The sequence below is a fragment of the Entelurus aequoreus genome, linkage group LG25 (assembly GCF_033978785.1).
Source record: "Entelurus aequoreus isolate RoL-2023_Sb linkage group LG25, RoL_Eaeq_v1.1, whole genome shotgun sequence".
NCBI classification, from domain to species: Eukaryota; Metazoa; Chordata; class Actinopteri; order Syngnathiformes; family Syngnathidae; genus Entelurus; species Entelurus aequoreus.
Genome location: NC_084755.1, coordinates 31,076,947 through 31,101,254, shown reverse-complemented (window position 1 = coordinate 31,101,254; position 24,308 = coordinate 31,076,947). Strand labels below are relative to the sequence as shown.

At 38.1% G+C, this 24,308-nt stretch overlaps 1 protein-coding gene across 6 annotated transcripts in view; it reads left to right on the top strand.

The window, feature by feature from the left end:
- The window catches only part of LOC133642665 (histone acetyltransferase KAT7-like), a 55,947-nt gene that overhangs the window by 5,707 nt on the left and 25,932 nt on the right, over positions 1–24,308 (top strand). For 3 of the 6 annotated variants that reach the window (XM_062037009.1, XM_062037007.1, XM_062037010.1), the window contains exons 3-7: positions 2,088–2,267; positions 15,162–15,446; positions 15,535–15,617; positions 15,764–15,877; positions 21,248–21,334. In XM_062037009.1, the coding sequence (XP_061892993.1) occupies positions 2,088–2,267; positions 15,162–15,446; positions 15,535–15,617; positions 15,764–15,877; positions 21,248–21,334 (749 nt within the window). The remainder of the gene's footprint in view (positions 1–2,087; positions 2,268–15,161; positions 15,447–15,534; positions 15,618–15,763; positions 15,878–21,247; positions 21,335–24,308) is intronic. The other 3 variants (XM_062037011.1, XM_062037012.1, XM_062037008.1) reach the window with 2 other exon arrangements.

Genomic DNA, 24,308 nt, shown 5'->3' with positions numbered 1-24,308 from the left:
AGTCTGCTGACATGCAAGCAGAGTAGAGTATTTTTAATTTTAACTATTAAATGAACCAAAAATATGACTTATTTTATCTTTGTGGAAAATATTGGACACAGTGTGTTGTCAAGCTTATGAGATGCGATGCAAGTGTAAGCCACTGTGACACTATTGTTCATTTTAATTTTTTTTATAAATGTCTAATGGTAATGTCAATGAGGGATTTTTAATCACTGCTATGTTGAAATTGTAACTAATATTGATACTGTTGTTGATAATATTCATTTTTGTTTCACTACTTTTGGATTGTTCTGTGTCGTGTTTGTGTCTCCTCTCAATTGCTCTGTTTATTGCAGTTCTGAGTGTTGCTGGGTCGGGTTTGGTTTTGGAACTGGATTGCATTGTTATGGTATTGCTGTGTATTGTTTTGTTGGATTGATTAATAAAACTAAAAAAATAAAAATACATTTTTGAAAAATGAGAATCGATACTGAATCGTACAACGTGAGAATGGCGATTTGAATTTGAATCGATTTTTTCCCACACCCCTAGTATATACTGAACCTTGATTTCGCTAGCAAACATTGCAGAACAACAGGGCCTAATGGGACTCTAGCTCTAGATCTTCACTGAGGACCACATCACAGTTACATTTTGCCCAGAGAGCCGCTTTTAACAGTGAATACTATTATTACAAACATTTTTAATGAATTTTATTAGTAGATTTTTTAAAAACTAAAATGTAAAAAAAAATGGTAAGTTGCTATAATTTCACCTCAAAATGTAGTGTATATTACTGTAAATGGAAAAACAGTACTGCTGTTTTTATAGTAAAAAAAAAAAAAAGGCAGCTCAGTTGCCAGAATTTTACTGTAAAATTTACATTTGTTTTTTACTGTAAATAAAAAAAGAAGCAATTTAATAGTAACATTTTGGCACCTGAGCTGACAATTTTTTAATTTTTTTTTACTGCAAATCAACAACTGTAGATTTTTTGGTGTATTACTGTAAATGCCAGAACAGCACCACACAGTAAAAAAAAGTACAGTTTTTTATTTCATTACGAGAAAAATGCTGTAAAAACCACAGTACATTTCACAATTTTACCATGAAACCTATTGCACAATTTGATGCATAAGTTGCTTTGAAATTATTATTATTAGTATTTATTTCTATTTAAAAAACGGTTTGAATATTTGATAATACATTTTTGCATAATTAGACAATATTTAAGTTAACATAATTTGCGATTACATGGAGTACTTTTTTTTTTTTCTCCCAAAATAGAAAGAAGGAATACATTTAGTAAGAAAAGTTACAGTACTTTATCGATACATATTCTTTCCAGGCTTTTGAGGGCCAAATAAAATGAAGTGACAGGCCACATCTGCCCCACGGGCCTTGAGTTTGACACCTGTGATCTAGACCATTACCTGAAACTCGGAAGTGCCTCTAGGTCACGTGATTGCAACCCCGCAATATGGCCCTTCCCTTTTCCATTGCTCTAAACTTAAACAACTCCTTTCTAGGACTAACATTCTATATATGGCTTACTTAGTTATTTCTACATTGGTTCTACGCATCCTGTCCAGACTGAAGATCTTATTTTGAAACTGTGGGCAGTAGTTAGTAAGGGGGCGTTCCAGACTTTGAAGACAAGAACCTCCACCAGCACGTGAACGCCAATTTGTGGCCGCACTGGGATGATACTGTATTTGAATACATAGTAACTCAGGCATTTTATTTTTCAAAATGCCAGTTAATTATTTTTATGATTCATTTTCATGACTAATGTCCACTGTAATTTATTTAAAAAATATTTCTTAAGTTTTACTCTGCATGTTTTGGTCATATTACACAACACAACTCAATTTCAACATCCCTCTGGTGACCTCTTTCTGCTATGGCTGCCAAATTGGAGTGTATTTACTACACTTCATTACACTTTCCGCTATTTTTTGTCTTGGCAACGTGAGTTCTAAAAGCGTAATCATTGTGGTGTGTTTGGATAATATTTTTAAGTTTCTTTGGCAGATTTGTCTTTGTCTCATTTGGATGATTAAAAAAGGGGATCAATATAAATATAATACTTTTCTCTGCTCTAGATAACTCCATAGTACAAAGCAGTTCTCCTGCAGCAGTGGCCCCCGAAGAAGTTTTGGAAGCAGCAGTGTTTTCCACAGGGCGCAGAATCACACGCAGCCAGCAGGGCACGACAAACACCACGGCCAAAAAGTACCCGCTGCGCCAGGGCAGGACATCCGGTTCAGATGTGGAGCCTAATGGTGAGTGTGACAACTTAGTACACGTTGGTTGAGATCAGTCACGAGTCGTGTGTTTCCTTTGGAGTTTTCGTGCTCTAATCACTGTTAATGCAGGGTGCTTATTAAGAGGTAAACAATTGCAACAAAAACTGCCACTCAAGGATTGGGCTATCCATCCACAGCAGGCGCTGCAATCACAATTTACATAATAATCAGTTAGCTTTGTAGTAATTTGTATGTTATGAAAATGAAAATTATACTGAATTAAAGGCCTATTGAAATGAAATTGTTTTATTTAAACGGGGATAGCAGATCTATTCTATGTGTCATACTTGATCATTTCGCGATATTGCCATATTTTTGCTGAAAGGATTAAGTATAAAACAACGACGCTAAAGATCCCAACTTTTGGTATCTGACAAAAAAAAGCCTTGTCCCTACCGGAAGGAGCGTGACGTAGTCAGCTGAACATTTCCGCAAAGTTCCCTATTGTTTACAGTGATGGCGGCCAGAAGTGAGAGCGATTCAGACCGAGAAAGCGACGATTTCCCCATTAATTTGAGCTAGGATGAAAGATTTGTGGATGAGAAACTTTAGAGTGCAGTTCAAGACATATCTTTTTTCGCTCTGACCGTAACTTAGGTACAAGCTGGCTCATTGGATTCCACACTTTCTCCTTTTTCTATTGTGGATCACGGATTTGTATTTTAAACCACCTCGGATACTATATCCTCTTGAAAATGAGAGTCGAGAACGCGAAATGGACATTCACAGTGACTTTTATCTCCACGACAATACATCGGTGAAACACTTTAGCTACGAGCTAACGTGATAGCATCGTGCTTTAACTGCATATAGAAACAAAAGAAATAAACCCCTGACTGGAAGAATAGATAGAAAATCAACAATACTATTAAACCGTGGACCTGTAAATACACGGTTAATGCTTTCCAGGCTGGCGAAGGTTAACAATGCTGTGCTAACGACGCCAATGAAGCTAACTTAGCAACCGGACCTCACAGAGCTATGCTAAAAACATTAGCTCTCCACCTACGCCAGCCAGCCTTCATCTGCTCATCAACACCCGTGCTCACCTGCGCTCCAGCGATCGACGGTGCGACGAAGGACTTCACCCGATCACAGATGCGGTTGGCGGCCCGGAGACGTAGGAAGTCAAGGTGAGGTCACCGGCTAGCGCGTCTGCTCTCCAACAAAGTCCTCCGGTTGTGTTGCTGTAGTCCGCTGCTAATACACCGATCCCACCTACAACTTTCTTCTTTGCAGCCTTCATTGTTCATTAAACAAAATGCAAAAAATTCACCAACAGAGATGTCCAAAATACTGTGGAATTATGAAATGAAAACAGAGCTTTTTGTATAGGATTCTACGGGGTACCAATACTTCCGTTTAACTGACTACGTCACGCGCATACGTCATCATACCGAGACGTTTCAGCCGGATATTTCCCGGGAAATTTAAAATTGCACTTCATAAGTTAACCCGGCCGTATTGGCATGTGTTGCAATGTTAAGATTTCATCATTGATATATAAACTATCAGACTGCGTGGTCGGTAGTAGTGGGTTTCAGTAGGCCTTTAAATCATTTCGATCCATTGCGCAGACTCTATTGTCTTTTGAGACGGAAAAAGGCCAACCATTAAGAGGTAAACAAAAAAATTGTTTTTTAAATACAGTCTTTTCCATAGATTAATTCATTTGTGGCGGCCCACCACAAATAGAGTACAGGCCAAAAGTTTGTTTTAAATACAGTCTTTCCCATAGACGAATTCATTTGTGGCTGCCCACCACAAATACAGTACAGGCCAAAAGTTTGGACACACCTTCTCATTCAATGGGTTTTCCTTATTTTCATGTCTATTTACATTGTAGTTTGTCACTGAAGACATCAAAGCTATGAATGAACACATGTGGAGTTATGTACTTAACAAAAAAAGGTGAAATAACTGAAAACATGTTTTATACACAACCAAAACAATAAATAAAATAGCTAAATAAAGTATTGACAAACAAAGTTGCACTTCAATATTGAACATGTAGGCAGAGTTGTACATTCCTTAACTGACAATCAAGTTAGGACCTTGTTAAACAAAAGTGCAAAGTAACAATACAAACACTACAGTTTAAAGGCCTACTGAAATTACATTTTCTTATATAAACGGGGATAGCAGATCCATTCTATGTGTCATACTTGATCATTTCGCGATATTGCCATATTTTTGCTGAAAGGATTTAGTAGAGAACATCGACGATAATGTTTGCAACTTTTGGTCGCTGATAAAAAAAAGCCTTGCCTGTACCGGAAGTAGCGTGACGTCGCAGGTTGAAAGGCTCCTCACATTTCCCCATTGTTTACACCAGCAGCGAGAGCGATTCGGACCGAGAAAGCGACGATTACCCCATTCATTTGAGCGAGGATGAAAGATTTGTGGATGAGGAACGTGAGAGTGAAGGACTAGAGTGCAGTGCAGGACGTATCTTTTTTCGCTCTGACCGTAGCTTAAGTACAAGGGCTCATTGGATTCCACACTTTATCCTTTTTCTATTGTGGTTCACGGATTTGTATTTTAAACCACCTCGGATACTATATCCTCTTGAAAATGAGAGTCGAGAACGCGAAATGGACATTCACAGTGACTTTTATCTCCACGACAATACATCGGCGAAGCACTTTAGCTACGGAGCTAACGTGATAGCATCGTGCTTAAATGCAGATAGAAACAAAAGAAATAAACCCCTGACTGGAAGGATAGACAGAAAATCAACAATACTATTAAACCATGAACCTGTAACTACACGGTTAATGCTTTCCAGCCTGGCGAAGCTTAACAATGCTGTTGCTAACGACGCCATTGAAGCTAACTTAGCTACGGAACCTCGACAGAGCTATGATAAAAACATTAGCTATCCACCTACGCCAGCCAGCCCTCATCTGCTCATCAACACCCGTGCTCACCTGCGTTCCAGCGATCGACGGAGCGACGAAGGACTTCACCCGATCACCGATGCGGTCGGCGGCTAGCGTCGTATAGCGCGTCTGCTACCCATCTCAAAGTCCTCCTGGTTGTGTTGCTGTAGTCCGCCGCTAATACACCGATCCCACCTACAGCTTTCTTCTTTGCAGTCTTCATTGTTCATTAAACAAATTGCAAAAGATTCACCAACACAGATGTCCAGAATACTGTGGAATTTTGCGATGAAAAGAGAGCTTTTTGTATTGGATCCAATGGGGTGCGAATACTTCCGTTTCAACCATTGACGTCACGCGCATACGTCATCATACATAGACGTTTTCAACCGGAAGTTTCGCGGGAAATTTAAAATTGCACTTTATAACTTAACCCGGCCGTATTGTCGTGTGTTGCAATGTTAAGATTTCATCATTGATATATAACCTATCAGACTGCGGGGTCGGTAGTAGTGGCTTTCAGTAGGCCTTTAAGTGACAATCAAGTTAGGACCTTGTTAAACAAAAGTGCAAAGTAACAATACAAACACTACAGTTTAAACAGATGTATTAACAGGTCATATGCAAAACAAAATTAAGTTTGGCAGATTCCGAGTGAGGAACACCGACATTATATGACAGCAGTTTTTCAAAAAATGCTAGTTTTACAAGATTATCAAATGGCTGCATGTCTTGGGTGATGTATTTAACCACACTTTCTGTGAGCGCACACCATTTGCACTGTTTTGTTTGTATTGACATGGCTTGTTCACCCAACGCCAAGTGAGTGTGGACTGTCGAGTGGTTGTGTTTCAAGTGGGCGTGCGGGTTTGTTGTATTCGCGCACATTCGGCAAATTCACTTCTCTGTGTTGATATGCTCATCTTGTTCCAAAGGTTTAAACTGAAATATTCCCACATTGGTGCGGTGATGATCATTTTGTCCATGTTAGCTGCTCCGTGCTAACTGGTTGCAGTGTGTGATGCCTGCTGGCCAGAGGCCCTACATCGCAGCACAAAGAGTCAAAGACACTTAATGAGGACAAGATAATTCACCCCCTTCTTTTCATTCCGCTATGACACAAACGCGTGTAACCCTGAAAAGCGACGAAAAGCGTGAATTCTCTTGAAGCATCCACATGGCAATTTATCAATGCTGGAAAACTTACCAACTTTAATTTTCATTTATCGTTGGTTAATTGACTTATCGGATGTCGCCTCAAGCCTATTTGTATCGCTTCCGCAATGTTATTCCTCTCTCTTACAGCGTTGGTTACAATTACATACACATTTTCCTGAGGGAACTCTCCTGAAGGAATCAATAAAGTACTATCTATCTATCTATGTGTCATGACCAACTATGCAAATTATACATCAACATTAACTACCACCCCCAACAACCCCAATATCGCATGACCACAAACAGTCCTGTGGGAAACACTGAAATATTTCTAGTTTGAAACGGAAAACCACCTGTTGGTCTTTATTGTATACTAGTAATACACCTAATCTTCCTCAGGAAAAGCTTATTTTGGTAAAAGTGATAACCTTATGTTTTGTCTGAATGTCCAGTTTTGAGAATTTTTTGGTCTTAGATATATACCGTATTTTTCGGACTATAAGTCAGTTTTTTTCATAGTTTGGCCGGGGGTGCGACTTATACTCAGGAGCGACTTATGTGTGAAATTATTAACACATTACCGTAAAATATCAAATAATATTATTTAGCTCATTCACGTAAGAGACTAGACGTATAACATTTCCTGGGATTTAGTGATTAGGAGTGACAGATTGTTTGGTAAACGTATAGCATGTTCTATATGTTATAGTTATTTGAATGACTCTTACCATAATATGTTACGTTAACATACCAGGCACGTTCTCAGTTGGTTATTTATGCCTCATATAACGTACACTTATTCAGCCTGTTGTTCACTATTCTTTATTTACTTTAAATTGCCTTTCAAATGTCTATTCTTGGTGTTGGGTTTTTTCAAATAAATTTCCCCCCAAAATGCGACTTATACTCCAGTGCGACTTATATACGGTAACCGGGTTCGCACGGGTGCTTAAAAACCTTGAAAATGCTTGGATTTTAATGTTGTGTTAATGTTGAATTTTGGGTGAAGTGCTTGTAAATGCTTGGAAATGTTCATCATATTTCTCGGCAGTCTGACTCAATAGGCTAATTATAAAATGGAAACAAATAAAATAAGTTTCCTTAAAAATGAAAGGCTACACGCTTGCTTGCTCTGTTGGCTTTGCACGAGCCCTTACATTAGGTGTCGCCCCTAAGAGGACAGTGGTGCATCGGTCCATCATGCCGGGAGGTTGTCGTTTAATGAACATGATGTATGCATGAATTATTATTAGGGATGTCCGATAATGGCTTTTTGCCGATATCCGATATTCCGATATTGCCCAACTCTTTAATTACCGATACCGATATCAACCGATACCGATACTGATATATACAGTTGTGGAATTAACACATTATTATGCCTAATTTGGACAACCAGGTATGGTGAAGATAAGGTCCTTTTTTTTTTTAAATTAATAAAATAAAATAAGATAAATAAATTAAAAACATTTTCTTGAATAAAAAAGAAAGTAAAACAATATAAAATCAGTTACATAGAAACTAGTAATTAATGAACATTTGTAAAATTAACTGTTAAAAGTTAGTACTATTAGTGGACCAGCAGCACGCACAATCATGTGTGCTTACGGACTGTATCCCTTGCAGACTGTATTGATATATATTGATATATAATGTAGGAACCACAATATTAATAACAGAAGGAAACAACCCTTTTGTGTGAATGAGTGTAAATGGGGGAGGGAGGTTTTTTGGGTTGGTGCACTAATTGTAAGCGTATCTTGTGTTTTTTATGTTGATTTAATAAAAAAATAAAAAAAAAACACAAAAAAAACGATACCGATAATAAAAAAAACCGATACCGATAATTTCCGATATTACATTTTAAAGCATTTATCGGCCGATAATATCGGCCGGCCGATATTATCGGACATCTCTAATTATTATACAAACAAACAAGTAAACAATAATGTTATTTCTTGTAAGGAATGATGTCTACATGAATAATGATACAAACAAACAAGTAAACAATAATAATTAATGTTATTTCTTGAAAGGAATGATGTATACATGAATGATGATGATACAAACAAACAAGTAAACAACGTTTGCAAACACCAATGACATTGAATAGTCTACAGAAACACTGCTTCATTTTCTATGCCCCATTCAGTTAGTGATAACTGCTGGTTCAATGTTAGGCTTAGGTTGTAGCAGATTTTCCGTATTTTTCCTACAGACAGCATTTGGTGACCTCAAACAACAAGGCTATGGATTGATTCACACTGGTTTTCGCCTTTTGAAGGGTACTGGATAAACTAGAAAATGGCAGTCAGTCAGGTTCATTCATTCATTCAGCACAGCATGAAAAGAAAACACTTAATTTCACTTGACTCTAGCTGACATAAGGGCCGCCAATTGTTGCTGACGTTGCTGTAACAAAGTAAAAATGTTTCAAACACGCTGGTGTTGCACTTTTTGTCTGTAGCAGGACGGTAGCGATAAGCAACAGCCAGCCTTCACAGAGTGCCAGAGCGCTGTGCAACTCCCCGTGTGACATTTCTCTGCATTTATTGTCTGATTATCAAGAATAATGATGTCATACTTAAGACATTAAACTGGCTGTAGAAAGTCATGGTGTAGAACAGGGTTGTCCAAACTTTTTGACTTGGGGGTTACTGGGCTAAAATAGTTTGGCCGGTGGCCGGAAGCCGACTACATGTAAAGCACTATATATATGTAAATGTATATGTATGTTTATGTATAAGTATATATGTGTGTGTGTACACATTAAATTAATATGATGGATATATAGTTATTATAATGGATACATATTTAATTTAATTGAATATTAAGAGTATGTTAAGGTTTGACCTTGTTTACTTCTGTGCCGACTTTCTTAAAGTTTTGAAAGCAATCAGAAATATCAAGGAGCTAAAATGTGCCAAACATGGATAAGTGTGTAGAGAGTGTTTTACATTTTTCCCATGCACTCTAATGGATTTAAATGAATGTAATTTTGAATTGTTTCATGTTTTTTTGGACGTTTTTTATAATATCCACAAAGTTCAGTGAACGGGTTTTCTTATGTGTGACCATGTTTTTTGACCTTTGTTATTTGCATTTTAATTTTTTTGTTTTTGCGCCATGACTTGGGAAGGTTGTTTGGATTGCAGTGCTACTATTACAAAGTACTTTCAAGGGTCATCGATCTGATTTACTTACATTGTCCACAAGTTGGTAGAAAATATGTAACATTCAGAGACTGCCGGGTATTTAAGATTAATTAGAAAGTACGGTGCGATGCTCTGAACTCATGGCGTCTCGCAGGTCGAATTGAAGAGGCTGGTGTCCTGCACTTGGCCCGCGGCCCGTTTTTTGGACACCTTCTGCAAACGTATTGGCGACATGCAGAAAAAACAATATCTATAGCCATCTAACCTAGTTTATGAAGGATTGCAAAATCAGGGTAGGCTGAACTTGGTGCTGCTTTCGCAGGTTTCTGCCCTGTATTTTATCATGAAATGAAAATGAAATTTTATCAGAAAAAAAACAATGCATTATGCATTCGTAACACAGTTCAATGTTATAATTTGTTTTGTGTTTTGATGTATTTCTTACATCTGAAACTAGAAAATGATCTGAATGTATTTTGTGGAAAAAGCATGCTTTTTTCTAAACCAGACGGGCAACAAAGCAAACAATGATTATATTAGGGGAACGGCATCATGGTCATAGACGAAGGAAGGACAGACTGGGAGATTCAAAATAATAAGGCAATGGTAGAATAAGAGGACAAAGTTGAAAATGAGGAACGACAACAAAATGGTGAGAAGGGAAGTCATGTATTCATTACAGAGTGCTGTCCTTTCGTTCTTTGTGTGATCACAGCGTGTTCCTGATTTTAAACAAGACAAAAATGGCACATATGACCTTTTTTGTAACTGGCATGAATGACTCAGCATAAAGATAGCTGCAACTTTTTAAATAATACACTGTAGAACTGGGGTGTCAAACGTACGGCCCCTGGGCCGTACCAGGCCCGCAAACAGGCTTAATCGGGCCCATGGCTTGCAAAATTAATTGGCTAAGTATACTTATATTTTTTTTTATGAAAATAAACTGCTGTTCTAAATGTGTCCACTGGATGGTGCTATAGCAATTTTTGTGTACCCACATAACACATCACATTATTTAAGATGACCTGTCAGCTTACTTTAAGCGTCCTCATGGTTTGGCTGCCGCTGCTCCATTCAGTGCAGGTGCAAGCAGACAGCTGCTCCTGTTGTGGCTGGCGGCAGACTAATGCTGTAGCGACGCACAATACCTTTTTTTTATTGTAAATTATCCACTCAACAGATAAAATAACGAAACGGTAAGATGCCAAGACTTAGTCAACATGACCATCATCCGTTCTGTGCAGCGCTCGCAACTGGTTGACGCGCGATGTCCACTCTGAACTCCATTTTAAAAATGTGTGTTTCTACATTTGTTCTATTTTTTTTTCTGCTTAAATCTACTATGTTCATATTGGGTACATTAGTAGTTATGTTACCTGTAATTAGGCTATTATGGTGTCATTTTGACAATTGTTTTGATTCTATTATAATTAGAGATGTCCGATAATATCAGACTGCCGATATTATCGGCCGATAAATGCTTTAAAATGTAATATCGGAAATTATCGGTATCGGTTTCAAAATGATCGGTATCGGTTTCAAAAAGTAAAATTCATGACTTCTTAAAACGCCGCTGTGCACACACGGACGTAGGGAGCAGTATTGAGCACCAATAAACCTTAAAGGCGCTGCCTTTGCGTGCTGGCCCAGTCACATAATATATACTGTTTTTCACACACACAAGTGGATGCAAGGCATACTTGTTCAACAGCCATACAGGTCACACTGAGGGTGACCGTATAAACAACTTTAACACTGTTACAAATATGCGCCACACTGTGAACCCACACCAAACAAGAATGACAAACACATTTCGGGAGAACATCCGCACCATAACACAACATAAACACAACAGAACAAATACCCAGAACCCCTTGCAGCACTAACTCTTCCGGGATGCTATACTATACACCCCTGCTACCCCTCAAACCCCGCCCTCCAAAAAACCCCACCCACCTCAACCTCCTCATGATCTCTCAGGGAGAACATGTCCCAAATTACAAGCTGCTGTTTTGAGGCATGTTAAAAAAAATAATGCACTTTGTGACTTCAATAATAAATATGGCAGTGCCATGTTGGTATTTTTTTGCATAACTTGAGTTGATTTATTTTGGAAAACCTTGTTACATTGTTTAATGCATCCAGCGGGGCATCACAACAAAATTAGGCATAATAATGTGTTAATTCCACGACTGTATATATCGGTATCGGTTGATATCGGTATCGGTAATTAAGAGTTGGACAATATCGGAATATCGGATATCTGCAAAAAAGCCATTATCGGACATCTCTAATTATAATAGTAATGTTTGAATGATATACATGAATGTGTTGTGGCAGTTGTGGATGTCACCAATGCGGCGGTTTGAGGAAACACTCGGTTGCTTTTCCAAACACATCTTTAATATACTGCCAACACGAGAATGCTGAACAGGAAGTGCTTAAAGTTTAATGGCTTTGTAAAAACACTGAGACAAAGTCTAAGTTCATTGTGTTCTTCATAATGTTTTGAACTGCTCCTCAGAATCTTTCAACTAACTTGAAGTGTTTTGCCAAGAGGATTATTTGTAATATGTACATTTCCAGAATGTGCTTGTTTTATTTTTGGCTGAAGTAAAACAAAATAATTTTGAAGTTGTGTTTATTTTAAAATATTATGCCATGATTTTACCAGTCCGCCCCGCTTGGAAATAGATTTTCCTCAATGCGGCCCCTGAGCCGATTGAGATGCTGTGGCATGACCTCAAGAGAGCGATTCACACCAGATATCCCAAGAATATTATTGAACTGAAACAGTTTTGTGAAGAGCAATGGTCCAAAATTCCTCCTGACTGTTGTGCAGGTTTTATCTGCAACTACAGGAAATGTTTGGTTGAGGTTATTGCTGCCAAAGGAGGGTCAACCAGTTATTAAATCCAAGGGTTCACATACCTTTTCCACCCTGCACTGTGAATGTTTACATGTTGTGTAAACAGTTACAGCATGTTGTGTAAACAGTTTAATCAGACGGTGTTTGTCTATTGTTGTGACTTTGATGAAGAGCAGAAGACATTTTATCACCAATTCATGCAGAAATCAAAGTAATCCCAAAGGGTTCACATACTTTTTCTTGCAACTGTATAAATCAACTCCCAAAGAAATTGTGAGGAAAAGTGGGGTGTACGAAAACCGAGGTACCGTTGTACTTGTCAAGTACCGTAATCAGTTATTAGGAAAGATACTTAATTTGTATCCCTAGTAACTTCTCAAAACAAATTACAAACCCTGTTTCCATATGAGTTGGGAAATTGTGTTAGATGTAAATATAAACGGAATACAATTATTTGCAAATCATTTTCAACCCATATTCAGTTGAATATGCTACAAAGACAACATATTTGATGTTCAAACTGAAACTTTTTTTTTTGCAAATAATCATTAACTTTAGAATTTGATGCCAGCAACACGTGCCAAAGAAGTTGGGAAAGGTGGCAATAAATACTGATAAAGTTGAGGAATGCTCATCAAACACTTATTTGGTACATCCCACAGGTGAACAGTCAAATTGGGAACAGGTGGGTGCCATGATTGAGTATAAAAGTAGATTCCATGAAATGCTCAGTCATTCACAAACAAGGATGGGGCGAGGGTCACCACTTTGTCAACAAATGCAAATTGTTGAACAGTTTAAGAAAAACCTTTCTCAACCAGCTATTGCAAGGAATTTAGGGATTTCACCATCTACGGTCCGTAATATCATCAAAGGGTTCAGAGAATCTGGAGAAATCACTGCACGTAAGCAGCTAAGCCCGTTGCCTTCGATCCCTCGGGCGGTACTGCATCAACAAGCGACATCAGTGTGTAAAGGATATCACCACATGGGCTCAGGAACACTTCAGAAACCCACTGTCAGTAACTACAGTTGGTCGATACATCCGTAAGTGCAAGTTAAAACTCTCCTATGCAAGGCGAAAACCGTTTATCAACAACACCCAGAAATGCCGTCGGCTTCGCTGGGCCTGAGTTCATCTAAGATGGACTGATACAAAGTGGAAAAGTGTTCTGTGGTCTGACGAGTCCACATTTCAAATTGTTTTTGGAAACTGTGGACGTCGTGTCCTCCGGACCAAAGAGGAAAAGAACCATCCGGATTGTTATAGGCGCAAAGTGTAAAAGCCAGCATCTGTAATGGTATGGGGGTGTATTAGTGCCCAAGACATGGGTAACTTACACATCTGTGAAGGCACCATTAATGCTGAAAGGTACATACAGGTTTTGGAGCAACATATGTTGCCATCCAAGCAACGTTACCATGGACGCCCTTGCTTATTTCAGCAAGACAATGCCAAGCCACGTGTTACATCAACGTGGCTTCATAGTAAAAGAGTGCGGGTACTAGACTGGCCTGCCTGTAGTCCAGACCTGTCTCCCATTGAAAATGTGTGACACATTATAAAGCCTAAAATACCACAACGGAGACCCCCGGACTGTTGAACAACTTAAGCTGTACATCAAGCAAGAATGGGAAAGAATTCCACCTGAGAAGCTTCAAAAATGTGTCTCCTCAGTTCCCAAACGTTTACTGAGTGTTGTTAAAAGGAAAGGCCATGTAACACAGTGGTGAACATGCCCTTTCCCAACTACTTTGGCACGTGTTGCAGCCATGAAATTCTAAGTAAATTATTATTTGCAAAAAAATTTTTTTAAGGGTTTGAACATCAAATATCTTGTCTTTGTAGTGCATTTAATTGAATATGGGTTGAAAAGGATTTGCAAATCATTGTATTCCGTTTATATTTACATCTAACACAATTTCCCAGCTCATATGGAAACGGGGTTTGTATTTACAGCACAACTTCTAATTAATCACTCGAGAATTCTAGCTTGAAATGACTCCTAAAAAGCCACGTGTTAATGTAATGGTAGACGTAGCATGGTGAGGTAGCAAAGAACAAGGACCACTTTGTGTTCTTTCATTTGCCAGTCAGCTTCTTTAAACTCTGTGCTTCTTTCTGCGCTCGCAATCGTCCTAACTATTAGATTTCTCCGCAGGGCCTAGTAGAGCGTTAAGTGCATCTTTAGGCAGGGTGCAAGTGAATTGTTAGCTTGGTTTGCTGGGGCTTCACGACCATGGAATTAAAATAAGTAAAAAAAACAACCTTTTTTTTACCAGGATAAAAAAAATCTATGAAATTACTAAAACATGAAGCTAGGGGGTAATTTGGAGGCAAAAATCATTAACCATTAGCATAGCATTATGGTACTTAGCATCTTGACCAAATTATAAGACGATACAGTGCGGTGACCTTCACACCTGGTGAGGCATTGAATGCCTTTTGAGTTTTTTTTAAAACTGTTTTAACTTAAATTCTTATGCTCTAACACTGTAAATACAGGTTGCTCATTATCACTTTTATAAAAATATTATCGTTTACTTCTTGGTCCCATTTATTTGCTTTGATAAAAGTTCAAAAACATTTGGGGTCAACTTATTTTTTTCTAAAATAAAGATACCGTCGTATAATCAGGTCCATAAGTTGATAATATGCACGTTGTTAGTATTGTGACATATTAGTATACAGATTCAATAAATTGATAATATTCACTATGTTAGTATGTGACAGATTACTTTTTAAAGACACCTTTTTGTCACAAACAACAGTCGTCATTTCAATGTGCTTATGTGTGCTCAGCAGTAATAAAGCAGGCGGCAGACCACGACGAGACCCCTCCCCGCACGCCGACCGGCAATGCTCCGTCTTCCGAGTCAGACATTGAGGCCTCCAGCCCTGGCAACGACCTTGTGTCTTCCAGCAACGATGCGATAATTTCTCAAGAGGAAGACGAGAGGTTGGCAAAGGAGCTTTCCCTCAAAGAGGCCGCCGCTCACGACCTTTCCCATCGGCCCAAACGACGGCGCTTTCACGAGAGCTACAACTTCAACATGAAGTGTCCTACACCTGGGTGTAACTCACTGGGTAAGGAACGCTGACGTTAATTTGAACATTAGTTTTGTACCGCATGCAGCAACAGATCTTGCGTTTACATCCTTCTCTGACCTCTCAGGTCACCTGACCGGCAGACATGAGAGACACTTCTCCATATCGGGATGTCCTCTTTATCACAACCTTTCAGCTGATGAATGCAAGGTACTAACACTTACACACGTACTCCCACAATTCAAGTTTTATTGAAAATGTATTCCACCACGTTTGACCTGATCTGTTGCTACTAACTTTGTGTTTTTCTACACTTGGTTTATTAAAGAAGACATATTCTTCCCTTTTTTTCGCAGATGAAAACAGTTCCGAGATGTCTTAATAACATGCCTGTGACATGCTTGTTTAAAATCCCCAAAGAATCAATAATTAGAGCCGCCCTCTATAAACAGACCTGTTCAGAGCAGCATGTAAGTGGCATTAAAACACATGCAATTGTGGGGTGGTAGAGTGGCCGTGCCAGCAACTTGAGGGTTTCAGGTTCGATCCCCGCTTCCGCCATCCTAGTCACAGCCGTTGTGTCCTTGGGCAAGACACTTTACCCACCTGCTCGCAGTGCCACCCACACTGGTTTAAATGTAACTTAGATATTGGGTTTTCACTATGTAAAGCGCTTTTGATTCACTAGAGAAAAGCGCTATATAAATATAATTCACTTCACTTCACTAGGGTTGCGCTATTTATACAATATAAATTATTCAAACTCGGCCGACAATAGAGATTTAATACTATCGTCATATTGTAATTAGGGCTGCAACAACTAATCGATTAAATCGATTAAAATTGATTAAAATCGATTATAAAAATAGTTGGCGATTAATTTAGTCGTCGATTCGTTGGATCTATGTTATTCGCATGCGCAGAGGCAATTTTTTTTTTAAATTTTTTTTTAAATAAACCTTTATTTATAAACTGCAACATTTACAAACAGCTGAGAAACAATAATCAAAATAAGTATGGTGCCAGTATGCGTTTTTTCCCCCAATAAAATACTGGAAAGGATATAAATGTAGTTTTGTCTCTTTTATCCGATTATTAATCGATTAATCGAAGTAATAATCGACAAATTAATCGATTATCAAATTAATCGTTAGTTGCAGCCCTAATTGTAATAATGGATCTTTCATTCTGGGTTACGTCTCGCAAATTTAAAAGCCTCAAGCAAACAATGGCGTCCGAGCAGGTAAAGTCCCTTCACATTGCAGTTTCTAAGTCACTAATCCTCACTTCAATGGCGGCAACTAAACTATGTTTCTTATGTGTAGCATTGTCACCGGAAACAGTGCTTCTTAACCATGTTGGGCGGCGAACGTCTCTTTAAAGGGCCACCAAAAAATAAATGTTTCTCAGCAGTGGTCCGTATGGGCCACAGCGTTAGCGGTGTCAAAATTTCAAATGAATCGCAATTGTTATTTGTAACGATTCTCAATCGATTAAAAAAAAAAAATCAAAAATTGATAAAAAATACAAATAAATTTAAAAACATTTTTAAACCTGTCCTGTCCAGCCACTCAAGCAAATCATATTGTTGATGTAGGAGATCATATCTGCTGTACAGACTTACTTTATTAAAGAGAAGTGTGGGATACTTCTCTTTGTATTTGACTTTATTAAATGTTTGGGTAGAATTTTACGATACAACCGGTTTTCATATACGTAATACAGAAATGTATCAGAGCTGTTTATTTATTTTATGGAGGAATGTAGTTAATCATAGAACTGGCACTCAATCTTATTAAAAATGATGGATTTTGATTCGAGAATCGATTTTGAGGCGAATCGTTAACCCCCAAGAATCGAATCAAATCAAATCGTGCGGTGCCTAAAGATTCACAGCCCTAGTTGCTCGGTTGTTGTAATACACTTTTCCACCACTTGTGGCAGTGATGACAATCTCAGACAAAAGTCAGAGAGAAGTGTCTTTAGCGCAAAAATAAGGACTAAAGTGGTAAAGCTGTATTTTCATTTACACTTTAATTTTATTGACAATTTAGTTTAGAAACATTTATTATTATTTATTATATTTTTCATTATTTATGAGTCCCTTCTTATGCAGTATATTTGGTCAGTACCTTTTTTTTCTAATCAGTTTGGCCCAAGCCTAAGGTTGATGTGTTAAATAATATCCCACAAGGTTGTTGACTTGTTAAACTGTAAGTAGGTTGGATACAATTAATAAATACGATTAAAACAAGAGTAAGATTGCTAATTAAGTGTTCATATTTGAGTGGGCCGCGGGCCCCTGTGTAGTGGAAAAGTTGGATCCCTGGGGTCAAAAAGGTTAAGAATCCCTGGACTAGAGGACAAGGAATATCCAAACATGCTACACTACACACTAGGATTGTAGAAAAAAGTATAGCTAACCACTAAGCTCGAGCTCTTGAGCGTAAACAAGGGTAGATATATATATGTATATATATATATATATATATATATATATATATATATATATATATATATATATATATATATATATATATATATATATATATATATATATATATTATATTTATATTATTATTTATATATATATATATATATATATATATATATATATATATATATATATATATATATATATATATATATATATATATATATATATATTGACAGTAACAATACCAAGTGTAGTACTAGTATTTGGTCGATGTTACAGTGATTAGATCAATATTTTTAATTACCGGTACCACAAAATATTTTTAAAGTCAGGAAATAAATGTCAATAGTAGTTTTTGCATTTGTTTAATTATTTTACACCATTGACTTTATTATGCATTTTGCATGCAATAAAAGGGAATAAGGAAATAAGTTAAACAATAATTGATATTGTTACGCATCATGTGGTTTTGTCAGATTGAAGTTGTGATCAAATCCTGAGTCATTTAATGATCCCGAAAATGTGACGTATGAACATTGGTGTGGTCAATCTTGCCCCTGTATCTACCGTTTCTGTACTATATTAGCCACATCCAGTAAATTTGAGAAGAAAACATTTTTCCATATGTTAGCCGCACCGGATTATAAGCCACAGACATAATCGTTGCAACATAAGCTATTAACACAGTAAGATTCTGTAGATGTTTATTTAAATACCTTAATTGTTTCCAAACGGTGCCTGTAACACGGCTGTAAAACGGCTGATCAAACAAAACAGAAGTCATCATCATGGACCCGCTAGCTGCGGAAGCTAGCTCTCCAATCAGCTAAACAGACTCAATTACTCAACAGTGATGTCTTGGTTAGTATACTGAGGAATCTGTAAAACTGAAACAATACAAAAATAATGCAGTTAAAATGTAATAATACTAACACAGACACCTGTAAAAGTGTTAGAAAATTAGCTAATGCTAACGATGCCAGCATCATTACATTACGATAGCATGTAAAAAAATGAATGAACACTCCTACAGACATCACTCATGGAACGGTTTATAAGGATAAACAGTTTTACTTATATTGTAAAACTTACAAACGTTGCTTGGAGCGACGAGTAGAAAATGTGTTAATGGATAGAAGACTCAACAGCACTCCGGTTGAAAAAAAAAAAGCACTACCAATAAATTCAAATTCGTCCAAAAAAATGGTGCCATAGCACAAACAGTAAATCACTGTCAGTGTTTTTTTTTTTTCCAAATAAAAATCCATAAATTAACTGCTTTGTTTCATAAGCCGCAGGGTTCAAAGCGTAGGAAAAAAGTAGCGACTTATAGTCCAGAATTTAAGGTACTTTGGTATTGGATCAATACGCACATTTGTAGTATCGCCTAAAACTAATGTATCCAATCAACAGATAAATAAGTGTTTATTACATTTTAACATAAGTGTAGATAGTATCATGTTACCACAGTAAGTAACCAACTATTAAAAGTAAATTAGCAAGTACATTATCAATAATTTTGAGAAAATATTACGACTGGAAATCACAGCGTACATCAGCAGCCAGATTAGGAGCCTTTGTAACCTGTTTTGAAATGGTTCTGTTATCATTTATATGCCAAATAATATATCGTTATCCCAAGAGGCTGCAATATAAATTTGGCAATATAAATTTTAGGCCATATTTTCCATCCCTACATGTTGCAGAGTACATATTTGCTCTACACATTGCCACCATGTATAGCAGGCCTGGGCAATTATTTTGACTCGGGGGCCAAATTTAGAGAGAAAAAAAATGTGTCTGGGGGCCGGTATATCTATTTTTAGGAAAACTAATATAAAATCTCACAATAAAGTCTGATCGAATGCTATAAATGTTATGACAGACCGCCTTAAAAACTAAATGGAATTTAACAATTTCTATGAACGATAAAACCGTGAATATTGAGAACATATGAACGTCACACCCCCTCTACATCCACATATTTTACAATCAAGCCAAATGCAACAAAAATGCAACAAACACAGTGAAATATGAACGTGAAGGGTAAAAAAAACAAAAAACATCTACAATCTGATCTATGTGATATACACTACCGTTCAAAAGTTTGGGGTCACATTGAAATGTCCTTATTTTTGAAGGAAAAGCACTGTACTTTTCAATGAAGATAACTTTAAACTAGTCTTAACTTTAAAGAAATACACTATACATTGCTAATGTGGTAAATGACTATTCTAGCTGCAAATGTCTGGTTTTTGGTGCAATATCTACACAGGTGTATAGAGGCCCATTTCCAGCAACTATCACTCCAGTGTTCTAATGGTACAATGTGTTTGCTCATTGGCTCAGAAGGCTAATTGACGATTAGAAAACCCTTGTGCAATCATGTTCACACATCTACAATAGTTTAGCTCGTTACAGAGGCTACAAAACTGACCTTCCTTTGAGCAGATTGAGTTTCTGGAGCATCTCATTTGTGGGGTCAATTAAACGCTCAGAATGGCCAGAAAAAGAGAACTTTCATCTGAAACTCGACAGTCTATTCTTGTTCTTAGAAATGAAGGCTATTCCACAAAATTGTTTGGGTGACCCCTAACTTTTGAACGGTAGTGTATCACTAAGCTTTAGAACCTTCTTGTATAAATCTCCTTCCGCGTCTGTCCCTGACACCCGCATTTCAGGCTCTGGAAACACTCTGTGGAAACGCTCCCCACCCACACTGCTTGGTGCCTCGTCTGAGCTGCTGTGACGTAGATTAGTAACTAGTAGGGTTGTACGGTATACAGGTATTAGTATTGTACTGCGATACTAATTAATCATATTCGGTATCATACCGCCTCTGAAAAGTACCGGTCCGCCACACCCTAAGATTTTTTGTTAAAATAAAGCCAATAATGCAATGTTTTCCGGTCCCCTTTATTTAGAAAAGTATCGAAAAGTATCGAAATAATATTGGCATCGGGACAACGCTAGTCACTAAAATATCATGCAAAAGCGCAGATTCCAACCATTGAAATACTTTGTATAGTTGAAGACTTACGGTCATTAGAAAACATCACTGCACATCATAATGACAGCTACACTTTACATCTTAAAGATCAAAAAAAATTATTTGGGAATATCCGGCGAGCCAGATTGAAAAGCTTAACGGGCCGCATGTGGCCCCCGGGCCTTAATTTGCACGGCTCTGATGTATAGCCATAGGCTTGGGATTAGTCAAAGCTCGGAGTCAACGGGTATGTCTTGAGCGGAGTGTGTACAAGCGAGAGGTGCCGACAGGGTCAAATTGAAATTGTCAGGTTGCAAAGACACCTGGGAAAGTAGGAACGTAAATGTTGCGAGGTTTTGTGCTGCAGGGCTGGCTGTGAGTCGTTGGTGTTACACACTCTTGATGTTTTGTCAGGGCAAACCCTCAACTCGCGAAAAACAGGCCGAGGAAAGGACCCTGTCTCACCGCCAAGACGAGAATAGACACTCCACACGACACCAGGTATGATCCCCTTTTCACTTTGAACTCGTCAGTTGCTTTTTTTCTGTGTGTCTTGTGTGCTGTTGCGGAAATGGACAAGCAGTAAATAATCAGGGCCAAGTCCTAAAGTCAATTTTTGTAAGACCTGGGGATAATATGGCGCATTAGAATTGGTGTGTTTTTCATTTTGCATTGAACCCAGAAGCTGCTGCTGTTACTCATCTCGCAGAAGCCTCGTAAAATCTAGAGATGAACTTTCAAATGAAATTTTTACTGTCTGTGATTCCTCATTTCGGCAGGAGCAGGATTGTAGTCGCATTGGTTATGTTGCATCACATAGCTATTAACTAATGCAGCTTCATAACAAATAGGTCCAGGGTGTCACACACAAAAAAGTTTTTAGTTTTTTTTTAATGTTGTCTTTATTAACACCACAATAGAGTTTAAGTGTGAACTTTCAGCTATACAAAGTTGTATTCATTTTTTTTGCTATGCATTGGTTATGTTCCAGAACCACCAGCAAAATAACTACTACTCACTTTAAACACCATGAAGCCTTTATAACTAGAGATGTCCGATAATGGCTTTTTTGCCGATATCCAATATTCCGATATTGTCCAACTATTAATTACAGATTCCGAAATCAACCGATATGAGGTGGGGGGCGGGGCGGGGTTGGGGGGTTGGGTTTGGTGGTAGCGGGGGGTGTATATTGTAGCGTCCCGGAAGAGTTAGTGCTGCAAGGGGTTTTGGGTATTTGTTCTGTTGTGTTTATATTGTGTTACGGTGCGGATGTTCTCCCGAAATGTGTTTGTCATTCTTGTTTGGTGTGGGTTCACAGTGTGGCGCATATTTGTAAATGATAAATGATAAATGGTTTATACTTGTATAGCGCTTTTCTACCTTCAAGGTACTCAAAGCGCTTTGACACTATTTCCACATTCACCCATTCACACACACAATCACACACTGATGGCGGGAGCTGCCATGCAAGGCGCTAACCAGCAGCCATCAGGAGCAAAGGTGAAGTGTCTTGCCCAAGGACACAACGGACATGACTAGGATGGTAGAAGGTGGGGATTGAACCCCAGTAACCAGCAACGCTCCAATTGCTGGCACAGCCACTCTACTAACTTCCCCACGCCGTCCCTTTGTAACAGTGTTAAAGTTGTTTATACGGTCACCCTCAGTGTGACCTGTATGGCTGTTGATCAAGTATGCCTTGCATTCACTAATGTGTGTGTAAAAGCCGCATATATTATGTGACTGGGCCGGCACGCTGTTTGTATGGAGGAAAAGCGAACGTGACGACAGGTTGTAGAGGATGCTGAAGGCAGTGCCTTTAAGGCACGCCCCCAATAATGTTGTCCGGGTGGAAATCGGGAGAATGGGAGAATGGTTGCCCCGGGAGATTTTCGGGAGGGGCACTGAAATTCGGGAGTCTCCTGGGAAAATCGGGAGGTTGAAACCGATACCGATAATTTCCGATATTAAATTTTAAAGCATTTATCGGCATCTCTATTTATAACCTCCTTCAAACTATTTATATGCATTTAACGTTGCTCTTAAACACTCTTTAAAATGTTTGTGAAAGAAAACATCAAGTGTATTATGTCGGTAGGTGCGTGGTTGGGGGTGTTTTGGGGGCGCGGTCACATAACTTCATCACGTAATTTGCATAATCTGCTGTGATAGTATTTTCTTTAAAAAGGCTCAAAAAATGTATACATACTAGGGGTGTAACGGTACACAAAAATTTCGGTTCGGTACGTACCTCGGTTTAGAGGTCACGGTTCGGTTAATTTTCGGTACAGTAAGAAAACAACAAATTATACATTTTTTGGTTATTTATTTACCAAATTTGTAAACAATGGGTTTATCCTTTTAACATTGGGAACACTATAATAATTCTGCCCACGTTAATCAACATTAAACTGCCTCAAGTTGTTGCTCAGATTAAAAAAAATGACAAAACTTTTCTTCTACATATAAAAAGTGCAACATTAAACAGTTTCAAGTCAACTCATCATGCTTGATTTATTATAGCATTTGGGAAGCCTGTAGTTGATTTTTATTATGTAAATGTTATATTTTTATCAACATGTGATAGCAGGGACCCTGCCATTCAAAACTAGGCTGCTCCATTACTAAAGATTAATGTAACTATAGCTGAAAAAATAGTACAATAGCAATAGGAGAGACTATTCATCCCTGAACACCATGGAGTTCATGTAGGCTTTATGATGCAGTTACATTATTATATCAACTATCAGAGACAGAAACTCTTCATTTAACATAATGTCCTTTTTTGCTGCTTCAACACAGCTCAATCAACACAGAAAAAGGTAAAGTGAAATAACAGACAGACAGGGCTTTGCTGTCCATAACACACACACACACAGCGCAAAATGAGCTGACGTTACGCTAAAAGCGAATTAGCCTTCACCTCAAGCCAGGACTGCGAGCGAGCCGAGCTGCCTTTTATATTTCTAGAAGGTCAACGAGCTCATAGTGATGTTACTAGTAGTTGACTGGGAGGTGTTTATTATAATTTGGGGAGAGTCCGCTGCCTGATGCTTACCTGCTAAACGCTAAGCACTGACTACATGCGCTCTGAATACGCACTGCTGATTGGCTGTTACCGCTCTGCGTGTAACCAATGGTTGTGTGGGTGGGACAATGCTGGGTGCTGTGTAGAGGACTGACAGAGACAGGCAGAAGGAAGTGGAGGCGGCTACTTAATATGTTCGTGTGGAAACTCGGTACACCTCCGAACCGAACCGAAACCCCCATACAGAAACGGTTCAATACAAATACACTTACCGTTACACCCCTAATACATACATTTCAAAACATCTGTTATGATTATTAATATTAATATATATTTTTATATTCTTTTGCCATATTTTCAATTGTTGCCGCTGATGTACGTGGTTGAGAATTTCCCAAGTGTCTTAAAGCTTGGGAAATTAAAGCAGAACGTGCCTGGTATGTT